Genomic DNA, 26046 nt, shown 5'->3' on the forward strand with positions numbered 1-26046 from the left:
TGTAAACACATCACTATTACATGTCTCCCTCCTGTCCTGGTAATTTGTTAGAATGTATCAGATTTGGATTCTCTAGACTGGATACAGTTATAGCAAACACTCAACTGTATATTAAAGGGGTTGTCCAGGCTTGAGGTTTATGTCGTATGACTGCAGACTAGTGAATACTAAGATCATGCATGATCAGGATTCTCCGGTGCCGGAGATTTGCATACATGCGGTCACATGCCGACTAGACATGCAAGTCAATTGAGCAAGGTGGGACACGTCTAGTCGGAATGTGACAGGAAATTGTATAATTGTGGTCACATGCCCACCGCTCCAGGCGCCGACATTGGAGAATCCTGACAGCATGCACCATGTGAGCTGCGAGGTTTCACAAGTCTGCAGTCACATAGAGTGCAGCACTGAACTCAGGACTGGACAACCCCTTTTAAGCTTCTGGATATGAACAAGATTATTTCCATCCACTGGGGCGTCTGATACTGTTGTCAATTTGTAGACGATCTCCTCCATTGAATAAATATCACCACATTCGTAATCACGGTTCTCATCTCAGAATTCACCCACTAACCTAGATTTTTTTAAATTCTTTTAGCGAAGTCAAGAAGAACTCTTACAAATACTTCAGATGGTGAAGAAGAATGAAATCACCATTGTAGAAGCGATTGCTCGATCGGAAGAGGGCGGGAAGGTAAGAAATGGCGCCAATAACTTAATAGATATCTTGAATGGCTTCTCTAAACCCGGATATGCTTGATTGACAGGTCTTTCCTTTTGGAGACCTCTCAATAAAGTTGAGTGGAGTAGGGAGAAATCAGAAGAACTCCGCACAGTCAAGACTTTTCTCCATGTTTGACTTTGTTTTTAAACTGTCTCCTCTGAAATGCAGCAATATTTTATAGTAAAACCACAGTTGCCTCTAGTGGAGAAACCTGTGGGTCCGTGGCTAACGGGAGTCTGTCAGCACAGAATGACTGTTCAAACCAAGCACGGTCGCGCAGTTCACCGCTAGTGTAGCCAAACAGCTCAGTGCACCTTCCCACCTACTTTACTTCCCTCTATTTCCAACTTTCTCTGGTTCTATGAAGCCAGAGCTGTCAATCAAAGAAGAGGTGGTGAGGAGGAGATAGAGGAAAACAAGCAGGTAGGACGGGGCACTGAACTGGTCACACGAAGGCTGCACTGAGTGCCAGTACTTTTTGAACAGTTATTCCATGCTGACAGACTCAATTTAAAGGGGATGTCTGGCCCTAGGATACAAGTCTATGTGACTGCAGACTTGTTTATCCTCACATACTGCACGCTGTGACAATTATCAGGTGTCGGCGCAGGGAGCGCATGACTGCAAGTATGCGATTTGCATATAGAAGTAACATACCAACTAGACATTCGAGGCCTCACTCAATGCAAGTTTATTCAGACAGGCCAGACAAGTCTAGTTGGAATGTGGCCGGAAATATGCAAATTGTATACATTTGGTCACATGATTGTCAACTCCTGGTGCCGGCACCGAAGAATCATTACGGCACACAATGTGCACACTATGAAAACTCACAAGTCTGCATTCACAGAGTAATTACAGATGGTTATCCGGCCTAAAGCCGGATAACCTTTTAAGTTAGCATGAATTTCCTGTAAGGTTCCCTTTGAGATGGATAGTTGATGGTCTAACGATTGTGTGGCTGATAAATAGACATGTACCTGGACTTATCTGATAAATGTACACGCTCAGCTCAGTCAAGTGCACATTGTACTTTTTAATTTAAAAAAATAATATATTTTTATTAGGTCAAATTTTGAAATATTATAAATGAAAGGGGCGTTATTCATTTATTTTATATTTTAACAGATGGAACTTTTTCAAATGTAGTGATACCAAATATGAGTATTTTTACATTTTTTTTAAATTATTTTTTGTGTGCTGAGAACATTTTTACTGATACCATTTTGGGGAACATATAATGTTGTGATTGCCTTTTATTGCATTGTTGTGGTGTCCAAAAAACGTAATTCTGTTGTTTTTTTATTTTTGTTTTCGTAACACCATTAATCTATATAATATATATAATATATATAATTACCTAAGGGGTACTTCTATCTGTTTCTAACTTCCATCTGTCTGTAACGGAAATCCTGGGTCGCTGATTGGTCACGGCCGGCCGGCCGCGACCAATCAGCGATATTGGGACGGGATTAAACACCGCTTCACTTTTTACTATTGATGCTGCCTATGCAGCATCAATAGTAAAAACATAGAATGCTAAAAATAATAAAAAAAAACAAAAAAATTTATATTCTCACCTTCCGAAGTCCACCGCAGTCTTTCCTGCGCCTCGCGACGCTCCGGTCCTAAGAATGCATTGCGGTAGTGCCCCAAGATCACGTGGCGGTCTCGCGAGACCGCTACATGATCACGGGTTATTGCCACTAGGCATTACTGGGAACAGAGCGTCGCGAGGAGCATCGGTAAAGGCCTGGGCTGGATCCAGGGGCCGACGGAAGGTGAGTATATAACAATTTGTTATTTTAATTGTTTTTTAACAGGGATATGGTGCCCACATTGCTATATACTATGTGGGCTGTGTTATATACTGCGTGGGCTGTGTTACTGTATATACTATGTGGCTGTGTTATATACTACGTGGGCTGTGTTATATACTACGTGGGCTGTGTTATATACTGTGTGGGCTGTGTTATATACTGCGTGGGCTGTGTTATATACTGCGTGGGCTGTGCTATATGCTACGTGGGCTGTGTTACATACTACGTGGGCTGTGTTATATACTACATGGGCTGTGTTATATACTACGTGGGCTGTGTTATATACTGCGTGGGCTGTGTTATATACTGCGTGGGCTGTGTTATATACTGCGTGGGCTGTGTTATATACTGCGTGGGCTGTGTTATATACTGCGTGGGCTGTGTTATATACTACGTGGGCTGTGCTATATACTACGTGCCTGTGCAATATACTACGTGCCTATGTTATATACTGCATGGGCTGTGCTATATACTACGTGCCTCTGCTGCATGCTACGTGGGCTGTGCAATATACTACATGGCTGTGTTATATACTGCGTGGGCAGTGTTATATACTGCGTGGGCTGTGTTATATACTACGTGGCTGTGCTATAAACTACGTGGGCCGTGCAATATACTGCGTGGGCTGTGTTATATACTGCGTGGGCTGTGTTATATACTGCGTGGGCTGTGTTATATACTGCGTGGGCTGTGTTATATACTGCGTGGGCTGTGTTATATACTGTGTGGGCTGTGTTATATACTGCGTGGGCTGTGTTATATACTGCGTGGGCTGTGCTATATACTACGTGGGCCGTGCAATATACTGCGTGGGCTGTGTTATATACTGCGTGGGCTGTGTTATATACTGCGTGGGCTGTGTTATATACTGCGTGGGCTGTGTTGTATACTGCGTGGGCTGTGTTATATACTACGTGGCAGTGCTATAGACTACGTAGGCTGTGCTATAGACTACGTGGCTGTGTTGTATACTGCGTGGGCTGTGTTATATACTGCGTGGGCTGTGCTATATGCTACGTGGGCTGTGTTACATACTACGTGGGCTGTGTTATATACTACATGGGCTGTGTTATATACTACGTGGGCTGTGTTATATACTACGTGGGCTGTGTTATATACTGCGTGGGCTGTGTTATATACTGCGTGGGCTGTGTTATATACTGCGTGGGCTGTGTTATATACTACGTGGGCTGTGCTATATACTACGTGCCTGTGCAATATACTATGTGCCTATGTTATATACTGCATGGGCTGTGCTATATACTATGTGCCTCTGCTGCATGCTACGTGGGCTGTGCAATATACTACATGGCTGTGTTATATACTGCGTGGGCAGTGTTATATACTGCGTGGGCTGTGTTATATACCACGTGGCTGTGCTATATACTACGTGGGCCGTGCAATATACTGCGTGGGCTGTGTTATATACTGCATGGGCTGTGTTATATACTGCGTGGGCTGTGTTATATACTGCGTGGGCTGTGTTATATACTGCGTGGGCTGTGTTATATACTGCGTGGGCTGTGTTATATACTACGTGGCTGTGCTATATACTACGTGGGCCGTGCAATATACTGCGTGGGCTGTGTTATATACTGCGTGGGCTGTGTTATATACTGCGTGGGCTGTGTTATATACTGCGTGGGCTGTGTTGTATACTGCGTGGGCTGTGTTATATACTACGTGGCAGTGCTATATACTACGTAGGCTGTGCTATAGACTACGTGGCTGTGTTGTATACTGCGTGGGCTGTGTTATACTACGTGGCTATGCTATATACAACATGGTCTGTTATACACTATGTGGCTGTGCTATATACTACGTGGCTGTGCATTCTAGAATACCCGATGCATTAGAATCGGGCCACCATCTAGTTTATTTTATATTTTGATAGACTGGACTTTTTCTAACGTAGCGATACCAAATATGTCTATTTTTGTTTTTTTAAAATGCTTTTATTTAAAAAAAAATAGTTTCTTTTTTCATATTTTGAAGTGTTTTTTTTTTTTACTTTTTACTGGATTCAAAAGTCCCATTAGAGAACTTGAAGCTACAATCCTCCAGTTGCTTATGCTTTACATAGCAGTGCTATGCACAGTGAAAATAATGATCTATGAACACTAGCTAAGCACTGTCTTTCACAAGAATCGTCATGACAAGCAAGGAGGTATTCAGCAGACCCCTATCTGTCATGGCAAACCATCAACGCCCTGTGAATCCATCATGGACGGACCAATGGGTTCATGGAATGATGATGCACCCTTTGCAGGTGAGTTAAATGTACCTGTCAGTGATTGACAGCGACATTTAACATGTTAACAGCAGATGACATAGCTCCGCTCCAACCGAGGCTGTTAGTCAGATGATGGTTGAATAATTCAGCGATCATATGACAGGAAAGATGCGAGCCACATCAAAGTCAGACGTAACTGTACGTCAAATGTTGGAATTGATATGTCTTTTATTGTTAACTAAATGGTGGCCCGATTCTAATGCATCGGGTATTCTAGAATATGCATGTCCACGTAGTATATTGCCCAGTCACGTAGTATATTGCCCAGTCATGTAGTATTTTTCCCAGTCACGTAGTATAATGCTCCATGAAGTTATGGCCCCATAGATGCCCCATATAATGCTCCATGCACTTATGGCCCCATAGATGCTCCATATAATGCTCCATGCAGTTATGGCCCCATAGATGTCCCATATAATGCTCCATGCACCTATGGCCCCATAGATGCTCCATATAATGCTCCATGCAGTTATGGCCCCATAGATGTCCCATATAATGCTCCATGCACTTATGGCCCCATAGATGCTCCATATAATGCTCCATGCAGTTATGGCCCCATAGATGCTCCATATAATGCTCCATGCACTTATGGTCCCATAGATGTCCCATATAATGCTCCATGCAGTTATGGCCCCATAGATGTCCCATATAATGCTCCATGCAGTTATGGCCCCATAGATGTCCCATATAATGCTCCATGCAGTTATGGCCCCATAGATGTCCCATATAATGCTCCATGCACTTATGGCCCCATAGATGCTCCATATAATGCTCCATGCAGTTATGGCCCCATAGATGCTCCATATAATGCTCCATGCACTTATGGCCCCATAGATGCTCCATATAATGCTCCATGCAGTTATGGCCCCATAGATGTCCCATATAATGCTCCATGCACTTATGGCCCCATAGATGCTCCATATAATGCTCCATGCAGTTATGGCCCCATAGATGTCCCATATAATGCTCCATGCACTTATGGCCCCATAGATGCTCCATATAATGCTCCATGCAGTTATGGCCCCATAGATGTCCCATATAATGCTCCATGCAGTTCATTATAGCACCATAGATGCCCCATATAATGCTCCATGCAGTTCTTTATGGCCCCATAGACGCTCCATACAGCATTGTGCCACATGTAATGCTGCTGTTGCTGCAATTAACAAAAAAAAAATCACATACTCACCTCTCGTCGCTGCTCCTCAGCGTTCCGTCTCTCCGCACTGACTGTTCAGGCAGAGGGCGGCGCGCACACTAATACGTCATCACGCCCTCTGACCTGCACAGTCACTGCAGAGGACGGGAAGACGGAGCGGCGCCCGGCGGATGGAACGCGGACAGATGAATATGAAATACTCACCTGCTCCTGGTGCTCCTGACGCTGTCCCTGCCTGTCCCATGGTACCGCAGCTTCTTCGCGCCTGCGCGAGAAGGACCTGCCATGACGTAATGGTCACATGACCGTGACATCATGGCAAGTCCTTCTCGCGCAGGCGCGCAGGGCCTGTGATAATGTCGCGGTCACATGACCGTGACGTCATGGCAGGTCCTTCGCGCAAACCATCCTTGCCACCAAAACCTGCCGGTGGAAGGTGAGTATATAATGATTTTTTATTTTTTAATTATTTTTAACATTAGATTTTTTTTACTATTGACGCTGCATAGGGAGCATCAATAGTAAAAACTTGGTCAAACAGGGTTAATAGCGGCGGTAATGGAGTGAGTTACCCGCGGCATAACGCGGTCCGTTACCGCTGGCATTAACCCTGTGTGAGCAGTGACTGCGGGGAGTATGGGGCGGGCACTGACTGCAGGGGAGTAGGGAGGGACTAATCGGACTGTGGCCGTCGCTGATTGGTCGTGGCAGCCATGACAGGCAGCTGGCGAGACCAATCAGCGACTTGGATTCCATGACAGACAGAGGCCGCGAGTCGCGACCAATGAATATCTGTGACAGACAGACAGAAGGACAGACAGACAGACGGAAGTGACCCTTAGACAATTATATAGTAGATGACTTTGTAGAGCTTATTATATGGAAAAATATAAAATGGAAGGTGGGTGACAACTATAGAGCGCTTTTTTGTGTTGTCAAAGTTGTCACCCACCATTACATACAGCCTTTTTTCTTGAACAGACTCTGACACATTCATGGTATCCATTGTTTAGGTCAAAGATTCTCTCCTGAAACCTCATTGGGAGATGTACAGCTATATTTCCAGTGAAATGGCTGATCACAGGGAACAATAAATTGACAGTCACTTTCTCCCTAGCATAAAATGACTACAATAAAATAAGAAAGATATATATCTTGGTACCGTGTTAGCCAGTAGATAGAAAAATATTTAGAATTGAGAGTCCTCAGTGGTTGATACCTTTTAATGGCTAACTGAAAAGATGGTAACAAACTGCAAGCTTTCGAGACTACACAGGTCTCTTTTAGGTCTTTTAGTATTTGCCTGATGAAGAGACCTGTGTAGTCTCGAAAGCTTGCAATTTGTTACCATCTTTTCAGTTAGCAATTAAAAGATATCAACCACTGAGGACTCTCAATTCTAAATATTTTACAATAAAATAATGAACTCAAATGTACAAAAAAAAAATTGAGAAAAAATACCCAGCATGGTTACTGTCCTTTTAAATGTGCAGCGGTGAGATGGGAGGCAGTTCTAGTGTCAATGGGAGAAAGAATAATGATTTTTTTGGGGACTTTTGATAAAAAATAAAAATAATTATAGTTGCCTCAATGGTTATAAACTAATAATGATAATTATGTGTAATTGATGTAGTTGCAATCTTACTGCGCTCTCCAAGAAAATGTCTATTTACTGCCAGATCCCAGTAAAAACAGCGCAGCGGGCAGTATGTTCCATTCCCCTAATAAGTGTCAGAATGTCATTAGCATAAACTACATGTTTTTGCTAATTTGAATACATAAGCTTAATTCTATCACAGCACATTAATAGCTGAAGAAATACAAATTTCTATAGACCTGCCAGAGAGAGTAAAATAATCTATAAGAGTAATAATAACATTGTTATAAGATGAACTTGTATATAGGGGCAGTATTATAGTAGTTATATTCTTGTACATATAAGGCAGCATTATAGTACTTATATTCTTGTACATAGGAGCAGTATTATAGTAGTTATATTCCTGTACATAGGAGCAGTATTATAGTAGTTATATTCCTGTACATAGAGGGCAGTATTATAGTAGTTATATTCTTGCATATAGGGGCAGTATTAAAGTATTTATATTCTTCTATATAGGGGCAGTATTATAGTAGTTATATTCTTGTACATAGAGGGCAGTAATATAGTAGTTATATTCCTGTACATAGAGGGCAGTATTAGTTATATTCCTGTACATAGGAGCAGTATTATAGTAGTTATATTCTTTTACATAGGGGCAGTATTATAGTAGTTATATTCTTGTACATAGAAGGTAGCATTATAGTACTTATATTCTTGTACATAGAGGGCAGTATTATAGTAGTTATATTCTTGTACATAGGGGCAGTATTATAGTAGTTATATTCTTGTACATAGGAGGCAGTATTATAGTAGTTATATTCTTGTACATAGGAGCAGTATTATAGTAGTTATATTCTTGTACATAGGAGCAGTATTATAGTAGTTATATTCTTGTACATAGAGGGTAGTATTATAGTAGTTACATTCTTATACATAGAGGGCAGTATTATAGTAGTTATATTCTTGTACATAGAGGGCAGTATTATCTACTATATAATTGTCTAAGGGTCATTTCCGTCTGTCCTTCTGTCTGTAACGGTTATTCGTTCGCTGATTGGTCTCGCCAGCTGCTTGTCATGGCTGCCGCGACCAATCAGCGACGTGCACAGTCCGGAAGAAAATGGCAGCTCCTTACTCCCCGCACTCACTGCCCGGCGCCCGCATACTCCCCTCCGCTCACCGCTCACACAGGTTTAATGCCGGCGGTAACGGACCGCGTTATGCCGCAGGTAACGCACTCCGTTACCGCTGCTATTAACCCTGTGTGACCAAGTTTTTTACTATTGACGCAGCCTATGCAGTGCCAATAGTAAAAACATCTAATGTTAAAAATAATTAAAAAAAAAAAAAAGATTATATACTCACCTACGCCGCCTTTCCCGCTCCTCGCGATGCAACCGCCATGTTCCATTGGCACGGATGGTCTGGCAGAAGGACCTGCCGTGACGTCACGGTCATTTGACCGCGACGTCATCACAGGCCCTGCGCGATATACTACGTGTCTGACCAATATACTACGTGGACTGTGCAATATACTACGTGGACATGCATATTCTAGAATACCCGATGCGTTAGAATCGGGCCACCATCTAGTAGTAGTTATATTCTTGTACATAGAGGCAGTATTATAGTAGTTACATTCTTGTACATAGGAGGCAGTTTTATAGTAGTTATATTCATGTACATAGGGGGCAGTATTATAGTAGTTATATTCTTGTACATAGAGGCAGTATTATAGTAGTTATATTCTTGTACATAGGGGCAGTATTATAGTAGTTATATTCTTGTACATAGGGGCAGTATTATAGTAGTTATATTCATGTACATAGGGGGCAGTATTATAGTAGTTATATTCTTGTACATAGGGGCAGTATTATAGTAGTTATATTCTTGTACATAGGAGCAGTATTATAGTAGTTATATTCTTATACATAAGGGCAGTATTATAGTAGTTATATTCTTATACATAAGGGCAGTATTATAGTAGTTATATTATTGTACTTCATCTTTCATTAGTAATATTCTTGTATGTGTGATTCCCTCTCTTACAGTTAAACCTCAGAGTAGTAAACGTAGTAGTGTCTTGGGCCTTTAATATCAGCTTCCATTTTTCTCCTTTATCATAGTAAGTCTCCTTTGGGTTTCTGGTAAGTTTGAGTTTCTGGTCTGAGCTGTTTGCCATTTTCCCTCTCTGGTTTCCAGCTCCTCGCAGCTCATTTCAGAGGAGTCTCACAGATGGGGATAATGTCTTGCACTGTCAGACACGTTGAGGCTGAGCTTCCATTCATGAAGTATTCATCAGCCCGGTGGAAGTCGCTGCTGGGGATCACTCCACTCAAGTCCTTTCTGGTAACGCTATCTATTGCTTTCTTGTAGGAGACTTCGAACTCTCCCTCCAACCAACAGTACAACTTCAATGTCTACAAATTCCGGTACCGGTGGCAGAAGCGTATCTTACAGGTAAGTTATCAAACTTTTACTGCTGCAGCTTACACTTGTATTAGAAGATAGCGCTCACCTCTGCCGGGAACGATGAAATATTTAAATCCTATAAATTATAGAGAAATTCAGGATTTCTGAGAAATTAAATATTGCATGTGAGCAGAGTTTTTTTCCTGTTTCCTGATATGCTACAAAAACAACTTGTCGTTCCTCGAAGACGATGACGTCATTTAATAGGCGCTGTACGTTTAATGTGATTTCATTAATATACAGCAAAATTCTTAGAATTCAGCATGAAAGTATTACCAAGAATGAATGCTGTACTCATTATAGTAAAGCAGAAAGTTCCGCTAAGTCTTCCGTTTTTCTGACACAAAGCTCCAAAACCCCAGCTTAGACTCAGGGGGCAATTCATCATGTTCATGTTTTTGTCCTTTTAAGTCACTTTTTTTTTATCTTGCTGTATATATTTGCACCATATTCCTCGATATGACGCACGTGGGTTTGTAAATTTTCTGCAGAAACAAACATGCTTTTTTTTTTTTACCTTCTTTGGAGCAAAAAAATCACACGACTCGTTAAAGTTTCAAAATGTGCAAAAACCTGACTTCAATGAGTAGGATACTTAAAAAAATGTTGCACCTTTAAAAATAAAGTCGCATTTGATGAATCTGTGGTGCGCCTGAGGGTCCAGTCGCCACAGAGGTACTGCACATCAGCCAGAGGTGTGGTACCCCACTATCAGGGAAGGAAGGGGCACTACCCGGTACCCGGACACTAGCATCCAACATCACACCACTCCAGGCCAGGTGTTCTGGGCGGACCCTATTTAGGGAGGGCCCCATCTCAGGCTGGACAGGGAACTAGGTAGAGGGTGTGGGTGGAGGAAGTAGATAAGGGTAGGAGACCCAGAGGTAGTGTGACAGTTGGGAGTGAAGTGTTGTCATGGAAACGGCAGTGAGGTGGAGTTAGTCAGAGGAGGAGAACAGAGAAGAGAGGAGCTCCAGAGAGAGAAAGGGTCCTAGGGGCCAGGGAAGTGAAGAATCCACCTGTGGTTCCCAAATCCATGCTGACTTTAGTCGGATGGAGGGACCAGGTCGCAGTGGGGACCGGCCCCAGTGGAGAGACAGTAGGACTCAGCTAGCAAACCGGAGGCTGTGGTATCTGTATGTGCAACAGCCAAATCTACACACAATCGCTAAAAAGGCAGCCATATAGGGTCAAGGGGATCAGGAGGTCGTCGCCCGACAGGACCTGAGGCTGCTGGCTTGGGACACTGTGTGTAAGGTGCAGGGCAGGAGGGTGTGAGCCAGAGCAGAGAGACGACCTTGAAAGGTACACAAGAAGGGGGTCCCGGTAAAGTGCACCCAAACTACCCGAGAGCTGGCTGGACCACCGACCCGGAGGACACAGCATCCGGCTGGTGATTGTAACCAAAAGACTGTGAGTAAAGTGTGAATACTGCACCCTGCTGTGTCCTCCGAATTGTTTACTGCATCACCTGCCCAGTACTACAACAGTTGCCATCATCAAATTTACCCTATAACTGCCCTAGGGCCCACTCTACCCGTGGGAAGCTGTACCATCTTTTCTGCGTCGCCACTGGCCCCAGTGGACCTGAAATGCAGCGTCGGCCATCCCTTGCCAAACACCATGGGTGGCGTCACAAATCAATCCCATATAATTTTCCCCCTTGCATTTCTATTGCACGCCCAGGGCCACGGAGTCGGGTCACGGCCCTGTAACGTCCCCAAAGAACTGTTCAACCTGGTTCCGAGTACCCCACGGCCTGGGTGGGTGTCGCAAATCATCTGAAAATAACTGGGAAACAAAAACGCCACCCACAATGTTGAACCTAAAAACAATCAAAAGGCAAACAAATATAAAATAGACAAAAAAAATGATGCAAATTGTAAGAAGAAGATTAAAAGCAGGCGAAAAACACCAAAAATAAAATAAGAAAAATATGCAACAGGGATTTGGCTCATGGTATATGATACAATTCTCTCTGATAGTTTCTACCACTAGAGGGAGCTGGCTGCATGGTCTTAATATTGAATTCAATATTACCTGTATACGTTAGGCTCCCTCTAGTGGTGGCTGCAGGAAGCCAGAAAATCATCATAAACTGTAACTAGTTTTTACAATCTTTGCTTGCTGTCATTCAATAGGAACCTTTATCGTTGACCTACTGTTGATAAAATGTTATTGAAACCTAGAAATGAATTGATTTATCTTGGAAAAATATAGAATTATTCATTGTAGAAAGAACTACAACTGTGGTCTTAGCTATCTGGTCCAAATTAAAACCTCACAGGTCTTGACATTTTGGGGGAGTCCTACCTGTAGATTAGCACTCTTACACTAATTCAGTTTTTCGTCTAATCCCATGAAGTTTGTCTATAAGGTCTGTCCAGAAAATTAAGAGATGATGATAATGATATTTGTAGCTCCACAGCTTTTAGTGTGCGTTATAGATAAATATCGATAAATATCTTTCTTTCTTTTTAGATTGATTTCTATACACAGATGATTTTCAATATAGAGAAGGGAACACTGAAGAAACAGTTCCCGTTCGAACAGGTCAAGTCATGTCAGGATATCGATGGCCTGAAATTTGTCATCTCCTTTCACGGCCACCAAGACTATGAGCTGGAGGCAGCATGTGCAGAGGATAAACAGAGTGTAAGTACCAAGCTGGTATAACCAGGGAATCTGGTATATGCACAGCTGGTATAAGTTATACATCTTCTGTATATAGCGATATGGAGCATGCTGGTATAACCTGGGCATCTCCTGTATATAATTATATATGTACACCTGGTGTAAGTTATACATCTTCTGTATATAGGGATATGGAGCATGCTGGTATAACCTGGGCATCTCCTGTATATAATTATATATGTACACCTGGTGTAAGTTATACATCTTCTGTATATAGGGATATGGAGCATGCTGGTATAACCTGGGCATCTCCTGTATATAATTATATATGTACAGATGGTGTAAGTTATACATCTTCTGTATATAGTGATATGGAGCATGCTGATATAACCTGGGCATCTTCTGTATATAATTATATATGTACGGCTGGTATAAGTTATACATCTTCTGTATATAGTGATATGGAGCATGCTGGTATAACCTGGGCATCTCCTGTATATAATTGTATATGTACAGCTGGTATAAGTTATACATCTTCTGTATATAGTGATATGGAGCATGCTGGTATAACCTGGGCATCTCCTGTATATAAATATATATGAACAGCTGGTATAAGTTATACATCTTCTGTATATAGTGATATGGAGCATGCTGGTATAACCTGGGCATCTCCTGTATATAATTATATATGTACACCTGGTGTAAGTTATACATCTTCTGTATATAGTGATATGGAGCATGCTGGTATAACCTGGGCATCTCCTGTATATAATTATATATGTACAGCTGGTGTAAGTTATACATCTTCTGTATATAGTGATATGGAGCATGCTGGTATAACCTGGGTATATTCTGTATATAATTATATATGTACGGCTGGTATAAGTTATACATCTTCTGTATATAGTGATATGGAGCATGCTGGTATAACCTGGGCATCTCCTGTATATAAATATATATGAACAGCTGGTATAAGTTATACATCTTCTGTATATAGTGATATGTAGCATGCTGGTATAACCTGGGCATCTCCTGTATATTATTATATATGTACAGCTGGTATAAGTTATACATCTTCTGTATATAGTGATATGTAGCATGCTGGTATAACCTGGGCATCTCCTGTATATAATTATATATGTACAGCTGGTATAAGTTATACATCTTCTGTATATAGCGATATGGAGCATGCTGGTATAATCTGGGCATCTCCTGTATATAATTATATATGTACGGCTGGTATAAGTTATACATCTTCTGTATATAGTGATATGGAGCATGCTGGTATAACCTGGGCATCTCCTGTATATAATTATATATACACAGCTGGTATAAGTTATACATCTTCTGTATATAGTGATATGGAACATGCTGGTATAACCTGGGAATATTCTGTATATAATTATATATGTACAGCTGGTATAAGTTATACATCTTCTGTATATAGTGATATGGAGCATGCTGGTATAACCTGGGTATTTTCTGTATATACCGTATATACTCGAGTATAAGCCGACCCGAGTATAAGCCGACCCCCCTAATTTTGCCACAAAAAACTGGGAAAACTTATTGACTCGAGTATAAGCCTAGGGTGGAAAATGCAGCAGCTACCGGTGAATTTCAAAAATAAAAATAGATGCTCCATACCGTTCATTATTGCCCCATAGATGCTCCATATAAAGCTGTGCCATATATAATGCTCCATACCATTGATTATTGCCCCATATATTATCCATATATAGCTGTGCCATATAGAATGCTCTGCACCGTTCATTATGGCCCCATAGATGCTCCATATAAAGCTGTGCCCCATATACAATGCTCTGCACCGTTCATTATGGCCCTATAGATGCTCCATATAAAGCTGTGCCTTATATGCTCTGCACCGTTCAGTTTGGCCCCATAGATGCTCCACATAAATCTGTGCCATATATAACGCTGCTGCTGCAATAATAAAAACAAAACACATACTCACCTCTCTTGCTTGCAGCTCCCCAGCGTCCGGTCCCGGCGTCTCTCCGCACTGACTGATCAGGCAGAGGGCGGCGCGCACACTATATGCGTCATCGCGCCCTCTGACCTGAACAGTCAGGGCGGAGAGACGCCGGGAAGACAGAGCGGCGCCCAGCGTGTGGATCGTGGACAGGTAAATATGCGATACTTACCTGCTCCCGGCGTCCCGCTCCTTCCCCCGGACAGCTGGTCTTCGGTGCCGCAGCCTCTTCCTCTATCAGCGGTCACCGGCACCGCTGATTAGAGAAATGAATATTCATTTCTCTAATGAGCGGTCCCACGTGACCGCTGTACAGGGGAAGAGCTGCGGCACCCGAAGACAGTGTGACGGGCAGGGGGAGCGTCAGGATCGCCGGGACTAGGTAAGTATGCCTCAGCGCCCTCTCCCCCGCACCCGCCGACCCTGCCACAGACCGTGACTCGAGTATAAGCCGAAAGGGGCACTTTCAGCCCAAAAATTTGGGCTGAAAATCTCGGCTTATACTCGAGTATATACGGTAATTATATATGTACAGCTGGTATAAGTTATACATCTTCTGTATATAGTGATATGGAGCATGCTGGTATAACCTGGGTATCTCCTGTATATAATTATATATGTACAGCTGGTATATGAGTCATACATCTTCTGTATATAGTGATATGGAACATGCTGGTATAACCTGGGTATCTCCTGTATATAATTATATATGTACAGCTGGTATAAGTTATACATCTTCTGTATATAGTGATATGGAACATGCTGGTATAACCTGGGTATCTCCTGTATATAGTTATATATGTACAGCTGGTATAAGTTATACATCTTCTGTATATAGTGATATGGAGCATGCTGGTATAACCTGGGTATCTCCTGTATATAGTTATATATGTACAGCTGGTATAAGTTATACATCTTCTGTATATAGTGATATGGAGCATGCTGGTATAACCTGGGCATCTCCTGTATATAATTATATATGTACAGATGGTATAAGTTATACATCTTCTGTATATAGTGATATGGAGCATGCTGGTATAACCTGGGCATCTCCTGTATATAATTATATATGTACAGCTGGTATAAGTTATACATCTTCTGTATATAGTGATATGGGGCATGCTGATATAACATGGGAATATTCTGTATATAATTATATATGTACAGCTGGTATAAGTTATACATCTTCTGTATATAGTGATATGGGGCATGCTTGTATAACCTGGGTATCTCCTGTATATAATTATATATGTACAGCTGGTATGAGTCATACATCTTCTGTATATAGTGATATGGAACATGCTGATATAACCTGGGTATCTCCTGTATATAATTATATATGTACAGCTGGTATGAGTCATACATCTTCTGTATATAGTGATATGGAACATGCTGGTATAACCTGGATATATTCTGAACATAATTATATGTGTACCAATGGTATAAGTTATACATCTTCTGTATATAGTGATATGGAGCATGCTGGTATAACCTGGGCATCTCCTGTATATAATTATATATGTACAGCTGGTATAAGTTATATATCTTCTGTATATAGTGATATGGGGCATGCTGATATAACATGGGAATATTCTGTATATAATTATATATGTACAGCTGGTATAAGTTATACATCTTCTGTATATAGTGATATGGGGCATGCTGGTATAACCCGGGTATCTCCTGTATATAATTATATATGTACAGCTGGTATGAGTTATACATCTTCTGTATATAGTGATATGGAGCATGCTGGTATAACCTGGGTATATTCTGCATATAATTATATATGTACAGCTGGTATAAGTTATACATCTTCTGTATATAGTGATATGGAGCATTCTGGTATAACCTGGGTATATTCTGTATATAATTATATATGTACGGCTGGTATAAGTTATACATCTTCTGTATATAGTGATATGGGGCATGCTTGTATAACCTGGGTATCTCCTGTATATAATTATATATGTACAGCTGGTATGAGTCATACATCTTCTGTATATAGTGATATGGAACATGCTGATATAACCTGGGTATCTCCTGTATATAATTATATATGTACAGCTGGTATGAGTCATACATCTTCTGTATATAGTGATATGGAACATGCTGATATAACCTGGGTATCTCCTGTATATAATTATATATGTACAGCTGGTGTAAGTTATGCATCTTCGGTATGTAGTGATATGGAACATGCTGGTATAACCTGGATATATTCTGAACATAATTATATGTGTACCAATGGTATAAGTTATACATCTTCTGTATATAGTGATATGGAGCATGCTGGTATAACCTGGGCATCTCCTGTATATAATTATATATGTACAGCTGGTATAAGTTATATATCTTCTGTATATAGTGATATGGGGCATGCTGATATAACATGGGAATATTCTGTATATAATTATATATGTACAGCTGGTATAAGTTATACATCTTCTGTATATAGTGATATGGGGCATGCTGGTATAACCCGGGTATCTCCTGTATATAATTATATATGTACAGCTGGTATGAGTCATACATCTTCTGTATATAGTGATATGGAACATGCTGATATAACCTGGGTATCTCCTGTATATAATTATATATGTACAGCTGGTATGAGTCATACATCTTCTGTATATAGTGATATGGAACATGCTGATATAACCTGGGTATCTCCTGTATATAATTATATATGTACAGCTGGTGTAAGTTATGCATCTTCGGTATGTAGTGATATGGAACATGCTGGTATAACCTGGATATATTCTGAACATAATTATATGTGTACCAATGGTATAAGTTATACATCTTCTGTATATAGTGATATGGAGCATGCTGGTATAACCTGGGCATCTCCTTTGTATACCGTATACACTCGAGTATAAGCCGTCCCCCCCTAATTTTGCCACAAAAAACTGGGAAAACTTAATGACTCGAGTATAAGCCTAGGGTGGAAAATGCAACATCTACCGGTAAATTTCAAAAATAAAAATAGGTACCAATAAAAGTAAAATTAATTGATAATCCAATTGAGAATCCATAAGATGCTCCATACAGTTCATGATGGGCCCCATAAGACGCTCCATATTAAAATATGCCCAACATAATGCTGCACAAAGGTTAATAATGGCCCCATAAGATGCTCCATAGACACATTTGCCCCATACAGTACTGCATAAAGGTTAATAAGGGTCCCATAAGTTGCTCCATAGACACATTTGCCCCTTATAATGCTCCACAAATGCTGATTAGGGCCCCATAAGATGCTCCATACAGATATTTTCCCCATATAATGCTGCACATGGCCCCATAGAGATATTTGCCCCATATAATGCTGCACATGGCCCCATAGAGATATTTGCCCCATATAATGCTGCACATGGCACCATAGAGATTTGCCCCATATAACGCTGCACATGGCCCCATACAGATATTTGCCCCATATTATGCTGTACATGGCCCCATACAGATATTTGTCCCATATAATGCTGCACATGGCCCCATAAGATGCTCCATACAGATATTTGCCCCATATAATGCTGCACATGGCTGCATACAGATATTTGCCCCTTATAATGCTGCACATGGCCCATGCAGATATTTGCCCCATATAATGCTGCACATGGCCCCATACAGATAATTGCCCCATATAATGCTGTACAGGGCCCCATACAGATATTTGCCCCATATAATGCTGTACATGGCCCCATACAGATATTTTCCCCATATAATGCTGCACATGGCCCCATACAGATATTTTCCCCATATAATGCTGCACATGGCCCCATACAGATATATTTGCCCCATATAATGCTGCACATGGCCCCATACAGATATTTGCCCCATATAACGCTGCACATGGCCCCATAAGATGATCCATACAGACATTTGCCCCATATGATGTTGCTGCAATTTAAAAAAAAATAAAAAAATGACATACTCACGTCTCAGACCCAGCACTTGCTATATTCACCGGTCCGCGTTCCTGTCCTCTGCACTGTGGTTCAGGCACAGGGCGGTGCGCACACTAATTGCGTCACCACGCCCTCTGACCTGAGTGTCACTGCAGAGGACGGGGAAGATGCAGCGCCGGCTGTCGGTGGAACGGGGAACAGGTGAATATCACGCACTGCGTTATATTCACCTGCTCCTGGCGCGGTTCAGGCCCTGGTTCTCCGGCATCGGCAGCTTCTTCCTGTATTGAGCGGTCACATGGTAACGCGGTTACCATGTGACCGCTCAGTGCAGGAAGAAGCTGCTGGCACCTGGAGAACCAGGGACGTCCAGGGACCTCGCCAGGAGCAGGTGAGTATTATTAGACAGCTGCTGCTCCCCCTCCCCTGCCAACCCCTGGGTATGACTCGAGTATAAGCCGAGGGGCAATTTCAGCCTAAACAAGTGGGCTGAAATTCTCGGCTTATACTCGAGTATATACTGTAATTATATATGTACAGTTGGTATAAGTTATACAGTTATATGAAAAAGTTTGGGCACCCCTATTAATCTTAAGCTTAATGTTTTATAAAAAAATGTTTTTTTTGCAACAGCTATTTCAGTTTCATATATCTAATAACTGTTGGACACAGTAATGTTTCTGCCTTGAAATGAGGTTTATTGTACTAACAGAAAATGTGCAATCTGCATTCAAACGAAATTTGACAGGTGCATAAGTATGGGCACCCTTATCATTTTCTTGTTTTAAATACTCCTACCTACTTTTTACTGACTTACTAAAGCACTTTTTTTGGTTTTGTAACCTCATTGAGCTTTGAACTTCATAGCCAGGTGTATGCAATCATGAGAAAAGCTACTTAAAGTGGCCACTTGCAAGTTGTTCTCCTGTTTGAATCTCCTCTGAAGAGTGGCATCATGGGCTCCTCAAAACAACTGTCAAATGATCTGAAAACAAAGATTATTCAACATAGTTGTTCAGGGGAAGGATACAAAAAGCTGTCTAAGAGATTTAACCTGTCAATTTCCACTGTGAGGAACATAGTAAGGAAATGGAAGAACACAGGTACAGTTCTTGTTAAGGCCAGAAGTGGCAGGCCGAGAAAAACATCAGAAAGGCAGAGAAGAAGAATGGTGAGATCAGTCAAGGACAATCCTCAGACCATCTTGCCTTAAACCGGTAAACTTTACCTTCTGAGTCATATTTGTTTTTGAAGACCCACTTATTTCGGACAGCTCTTTTTCCTTGGGGTAGCTCAGTAAGCTCCCATGTCTGGAGTTGGTGAAGGGACTCCATCTATTCATTAGCGGCATTTATCCACTTCTGTTTCCCGTGGACAGGCAGTTTTTGCATCTCCTGCCATGACTGTGGCTCTCATTCTGGAATTGTTCTGACCATATAAGAAAGGCATCTAGCTGGGATACCTTTGTTTATCCTTTCTGATCTCCTGACTGGAGGTTGACTTGGTTCTTCTGTGTATTCCTTGGTGGCTTCAGAGCTTATCCAAACTTCAGTGTTTTCCTTTTCGGTGTCTGGTGATTCTTGTTCTTGATTCTTAGGTTGAATAACTGGTGTAACATCATGGAATTTGAGCGATACAGAGTTTTCATCAATCACTACATCTCTGCTGATTGTTACTGTGTTGGTCTCTGGGTGCAGGATTCTGTATCACTTTTGAGTTTCGTTATAGCCCTGGGTATCTCCTGTATATAATTATATATGTACAGCTGGTATAAGTTATACATCTTCAGTATATAGTGAAATGGAGCATGCTGGTATAACCTGAACATTGTTTCATTGTTTTGTCTTATAGATTCTGAAGATTGTGAATGAGATTCTGCAGATGCAAGCAAATGGTCAGACGTCTGTTGTGAAAACCTTTGTTAAAAAAAATGCTTTTTCTGATGTGGTCTTGGAAGGGCTCCTAGAACTTCTGGATAATCCATCCAACAAATGGGTGAAGTATGCAAAAGCATCATGGTTTATAAGATTAGTTGTGAGTGACCGCCTCCATATCCGTGTAGCTATTACAGTTGTTTTTGACAGAGGAGTTTGGGTTTTGTTCTTGTTATCCAAAAGCTAAAGGGGATAAGACGGTCCAGCGCTGGTCCTCATCCCTCCATGAGATGGAAACCAGGAGACGTCATCATTATTTCCCAAATATTCCTGCTCTTTATCTCTATTCTGTGTCCAGTCGGAGGAGGGAGAACATATTGTAGAACATATTGTATAGGAATTGGTTTGATTGCAGCACTCCCTGTTACATAGTTGCGCTCTCATCCCGTCACTTCTGGTTTAGGATGTCTGGATGTTAATACCACGTAATTACAGACCAAGAAACAAGATACAAACTCAGCTGCCGGAAGATCCTTTCCCCCCCAACAATGAAAACAGTGTGTAAAATATTCATGGGGTTTTTGTTTCTCTGGGCAAAAAAACAGTCCTGGAATTAATGAGGTGCTGGAGATGCAGAGCGGACACTGAGGACTCAGATCTAGAAATTACATTTGTCATGTTGTTAACTATATTGGAAATTGTAAGACGATTCTGGCTAATTATAAATCCAGGCCGTGTTACTGACCTCCAGCCTTCCGGTGAAGAACGCAAAAGTAGATTTTTATTTTTCAATATTTTTGAAAAGTTTACATCTTTCTTTTCTTCTATTTATTTTGGTGTGAATAGTGCTTTTTATTATTGCAGTCTTTGGAATATATGATGGGATGAATTTTGGGTTTACAGTATTATCCCGATAGGATATTTTATTGCTTTAATTCATTTGCAATTGTTTTTTGAGACCTCAAGATTAGTATTTAGATCCATTTGGTGGCAGGTAAACATGAGTACAATACTTCTGTCTGAAAGATGTCTTAAGGCATTGAGGGGTAGTTTAATCAACAGTAAATTTAAGTGGAAAATTAATTTTGTGAGTTTTAACTTCTTTCAGTGACCATGGTGGACTTCTCTTACTTCATCCCCTTACCAACATATCATTTACAGTCATAACAGAGTCTGCATCTTTCCTGACAGATGATGGCTGTGATAGTCAACCATCATTTACCTCTAATTGCTGGGAGTGGAGGCGCCGATGAATTGCCATGATGGCCGGTGGTCTGCTGAATACCCCGGTAACTTTCATGATGTTAATCCTGTGAATGTCCGCTTCTGGCTGGTGTTCATAGTGTCTGAGACGGCGTCCACCAAGCCGGGGCATAATGGTGGCCGATGGTCGGCGGGTCTTCCTCATCAGAATAAAAAGGGAGAAGTTCTAGAATTGATGCAGGATCAGTCTGTCTTAATAAGCAATGCCCAGGAAAAAAAACTTGCTTTTACCGGAGCGATGATGATGATTCAATCTCCACAGTTATTCAGTAGATAGAGCCAGCAGCCCCTTATGGTGTGATGAACCCAGCTCTTTTTCAGCAATATGTAGTAGCTCTCCTCACTCCTGCTGCATATAGCATTATATGTGCACTAAAACGTCTCCTCTCAGCCTGGACCTTGGCATCCACAGCACCTCGGCATCCACAGCACCTCGGCATCCACAGCACCTCGGCATCCACAGCACCTCAGGCTTACATGAATGTACCTCAACTCTCTACTAACTGCTGACAACCAAGGATTGTGTCTAGACATCTCTCCTGTGATCTTTAAGTGATGTCGTCTGGCAGTTGGGCACCTCTTGAACCACGTAGGACACTATGTCCCACGTGGCCGTAGATTTCGCTGGAGTCCTGACAATGAATGCAGCAAAGGAACTGGCTGGCCTCCTTGATCTCCAGCGCCACTCAATCCGAGGGGTGCAGGGTTGCTTCTCTTGGGCTCAATAGTTCTCTTGTGGGGGCTGATACCCACCAGTCTTCACAATAGCCCTTACACTAATCACATATGTGTGTAAATGGATGAACAGCTGGCTTCTCACACCATCCGATTTCACAGCCATTTGCGACACCTGACTTTGCAGGGCATCACAGTAGGAGATCATGATTTTTGCATTACAAATGTAATGTGGTACTGCTGCATATACTGCAAGCGATCAAATAATCGCAGGTTAAAGAAGTTGTCCACTACAATAAAAATTATTTTTTTTTTTCATAAATCTTGCTATTATGTGCCACTGAAAACATCCACTGTCTTTATTTTAGCAATATTACCTTTTATCATGCTGTAGCAGCACATCTTTAGTGCTGGATCCAGCTCTCATGGGGTTAATCGACAACTTCCATTCTCTTGAGTTATTGTGCTCTAATACTACAAGTTCCATGATGCATTGCACTGCCACTAAGCAGGAACCTACCACACCCACTCCAAAACACACCCCAACCCCTCCCTCCTCTAGCTTCAAAAAGATTTGTGATGTCATTTCTGTCCAACCTCCTCTTTTACATTTGTCCAACCCACACTCCATTACACACAGATAGGGTATGTTCACACGTTCCTGATTTCAATCCTTTTTTTCAGGACTAAAAACCGCAGCTCTTGGCAGAAAACGCAGGAGCGTTTTTGATGCGGTTTTTGATGCGGTTTTTAGTGCGGTTTTTTATGCAGTTTTCTCTGCAGATTGTCTGTGTTTGACACAAATAAAGCTTTAACTGCAGTGGGGGAAAAAAAAAAAAGAAATGATGTCATTTCCTTGTCCAACCCTTTTCTTCTTCCATCCTCCATTTTGGGACTAAACACCAAAATTGAGTGGACGTGTTTTGGATGACAGCGCTCCGCAGAGTGCTGAGCGTAGGCCAGATCACAGCCCGCGGATCCAGCTCTATCCAGCTATTTAAGTCTACGTTCACATTTGCGGTCTGCGCCGCAGCGTCGGGCACCGCAGTGTCGCCGCATGCGTCATGCGCCCCTATATTTAACATGGGGGCGCATGGATATGCGTCGCACTTGCGTTTTGCGCCGCATGCGTCACTGCAGCGCACGCATCCGGGCGCAGAGGACGCAGCAAGTTGCATTTTTGCTGCGTCCAAAATCAATCAAAAAAAGGACGCATGCGGCGCAAAACGCAGCGTTGTGCATGCGTTTTTGTTTGCGTTGTGTGTTGCGGCGCCGACGCTGCGGCGCACAACGCAAATGTGAACATAGCCTAAGTGCCACGTATTTAAGTGCCACGTATCACGTATTTCAGTGCCACGTATTTCAGTGCCACGTATTTCAGTGCCACGTATTTCAGTGCCACGTATCACATATTTAAGTGACACGTATCACGTATTTAAGTGACACGTATCACGTATTTAAGTGACACATATCACATATTTAAGTGACACGTATCACATATTTAAGTGACACGTATCACGTATTTAAGTGACACGTATCACGTATTTAATTGCCACGTATTTAAGTGCCACGTATCACGTATCCCACGAAGATCTTCCATGGAGAACAGACACATCCAGAGATATGTCTGCTCTCCACGGCTGCAGCAACACACTGACAGGAGCCATAGTTCCTGTCGGTGTGTCACTGCGCATGCGCGAGCGAGTTTACCGGCGGTCATTGACCCTGGCACTCTCGCTTAACGGCAGTGCTGCGTGGGAAAGTTCAGCGCAGCTGTACTGCCGTTAACCGAGACGCCGGAGTCATTGAACTCCGGAACAGTACGCGATACACTGCTAGGAGCTTCGCTCCTGGCAGTGTATCGCCGGAGAGCAGCCGATCGGCGTGGGGCACTCGTTTTATGGATTCTGCGGACAGGGAGTATGAATTTGATTTTTTATTTTGGGATTTTTTCCTGGAGGATCGAGGGCTTCGTCTACAAGTGTGCTGTTGGTGAGTATATACTCTGTGTTATATGTTGTATGTACTGTACTGTGTGTCATGTATGTGTATTGTGTGTGTTTTGTGTAACTTTACAACTGTGCTAAGTCGCCGGACACAGGGACAACTCTCCCATCCTAATACCGGATGGGAGTAGTAGTCCCATACGGCGACTTAGCACAGTGGTGGCACTAACGTCGCATGGGGACACGCACACACACACGCACACACACACACACACACACACACACATACACACACACAGACACACACACATACATACACACACACACACACGCACACACACACACACATACCAAATACCAAATCAATCAAACGGCCGACACGATCCCCATGCGACGGTATGCCTCCATGTCTCTCCGCCCAAGCACTTCCGCCCACGCACTTCCGGCCGCTTCCCCGCACTTCCTGCTGCAGCGGTTCTGCACCACAAACCGCAATAAAACCCGCAGATATATTTTTGATCTGCGGGTTTTACTGCGGGTTTGACCTCACAATGGAGGTCTATGGGTGCAGAACCGCTGCTGTTTCGGGCAAAGAAGTGATATGCTCCTTCTTTTTTCCCGCAGCTATTCAGCGCGGCTTTTTTTTTTTAATTCAGGATCATGTGCACAGTGGTTCCTGTTTTCCATAGGGTACATTGTACTGTACCCTGCATGGAAAAAAGCTGCGGAACCGCAGCGGCAAAACCGCTGCGGTTCCGCGGTAAAAAACGCACTGTGTGAACATGGCCATAGAGGGATAGATGGATGGATAGATAGATAGATGATAGATAGATAATAGATTGATATGGGATGGATAGATAGATAGATAGATAGATAGATAGATAGATAGATAGATAGATAGATAGATAGATAATAGATTGATATGGGATGGATAGATGGATACATACAGATATATCTATATATCTATGTCTATTTCCATACATATGTTCATATCCATGTTTCTAAACCCCTTTACCCCTGGAGCTTTTTTCGTTTATCGCTCCCCTTCTTTCCAAAGCCATAATTGTTCTGTCAATATGGCCATGTGAGGGCTTATTTTTTGCGGGACAAGTTCTACTTTTGAATGACACCATTGGTTTTACCATGTCGTGTAACAGAAAATGTGGAAAAAAGTCAAAGTGCGATGAAATTGCAAAAAAAGTGCAATCTCACACTTGTTTTTTGCTTGGCTTTTTTGCTAGGTTCACTAAATGCCAAGGCTGTGTGCACACGTTGCGGATTTGATTGCAGATCCGCAGGGTTTTTTGCTGCACAGAATTGCATCAAATCCGCAGTGTAGTGCACAACCAATGCAAGTCTATGGGAGCCGCAGACTTGTTGCCCACATGCTGCGGAAAAGGCCGCACCGAAACGCAGCTTTTTTTTCCGCAGCATGTCACTTCTTTTGTGCCGAACTGCAGCATTTCTGCACCCATAGACTTTCATTGAGTCGGGCACATCCGCAGCAAAACCGCAGATGTAAAAAACATCTGCAGTTTAGATGCGGATGTGGGTCCGGGAAACGCTGCAGTTCGAGAGGAGGGAAGTGTGTGGGCGGTGACGGTGTGCGTGTATGTGTGTGCGGATGGGGTCTGCGGCCTGATCAGTTGTGTGCGGCGCTGTGCGGGACTGTTCAGGTGTGT

General features: G+C 42.2%; 1 protein-coding gene across 3 annotated transcripts in view; it reads left to right on the top strand.

The window, feature by feature from the left end:
• The window catches only part of LOC143765946 (formin-H-like), a 196275-nt gene that overhangs the window by 39882 nt on the left and 130347 nt on the right, over positions 1-26046 (top strand). For 2 of the 3 annotated variants that reach the window (XM_077253165.1, XM_077253168.1), the window contains exons 2-5: positions 599-694; positions 9973-10056; positions 12550-12723; positions 20458-20606. In XM_077253165.1, coding sequence (XP_077109280.1) covers positions 599-694; positions 9973-10056; positions 12550-12723; positions 20458-20606 — 503 coding nt within the window. Of the gene's footprint in view, positions 1-598; positions 695-9972; positions 10057-11076; positions 11482-12549; positions 12724-20457; positions 20607-26046 lie in introns of those variants that run through there. The other variant, XM_077253169.1, reaches the window with a different exon arrangement.

Source organism: Ranitomeya variabilis, chromosome 4 (genome assembly GCF_051348905.1).
Source record: "Ranitomeya variabilis isolate aRanVar5 chromosome 4, aRanVar5.hap1, whole genome shotgun sequence".
In the NCBI taxonomy this organism is placed as follows: Eukaryota; Metazoa; Chordata; class Amphibia; order Anura; family Dendrobatidae; genus Ranitomeya; species Ranitomeya variabilis.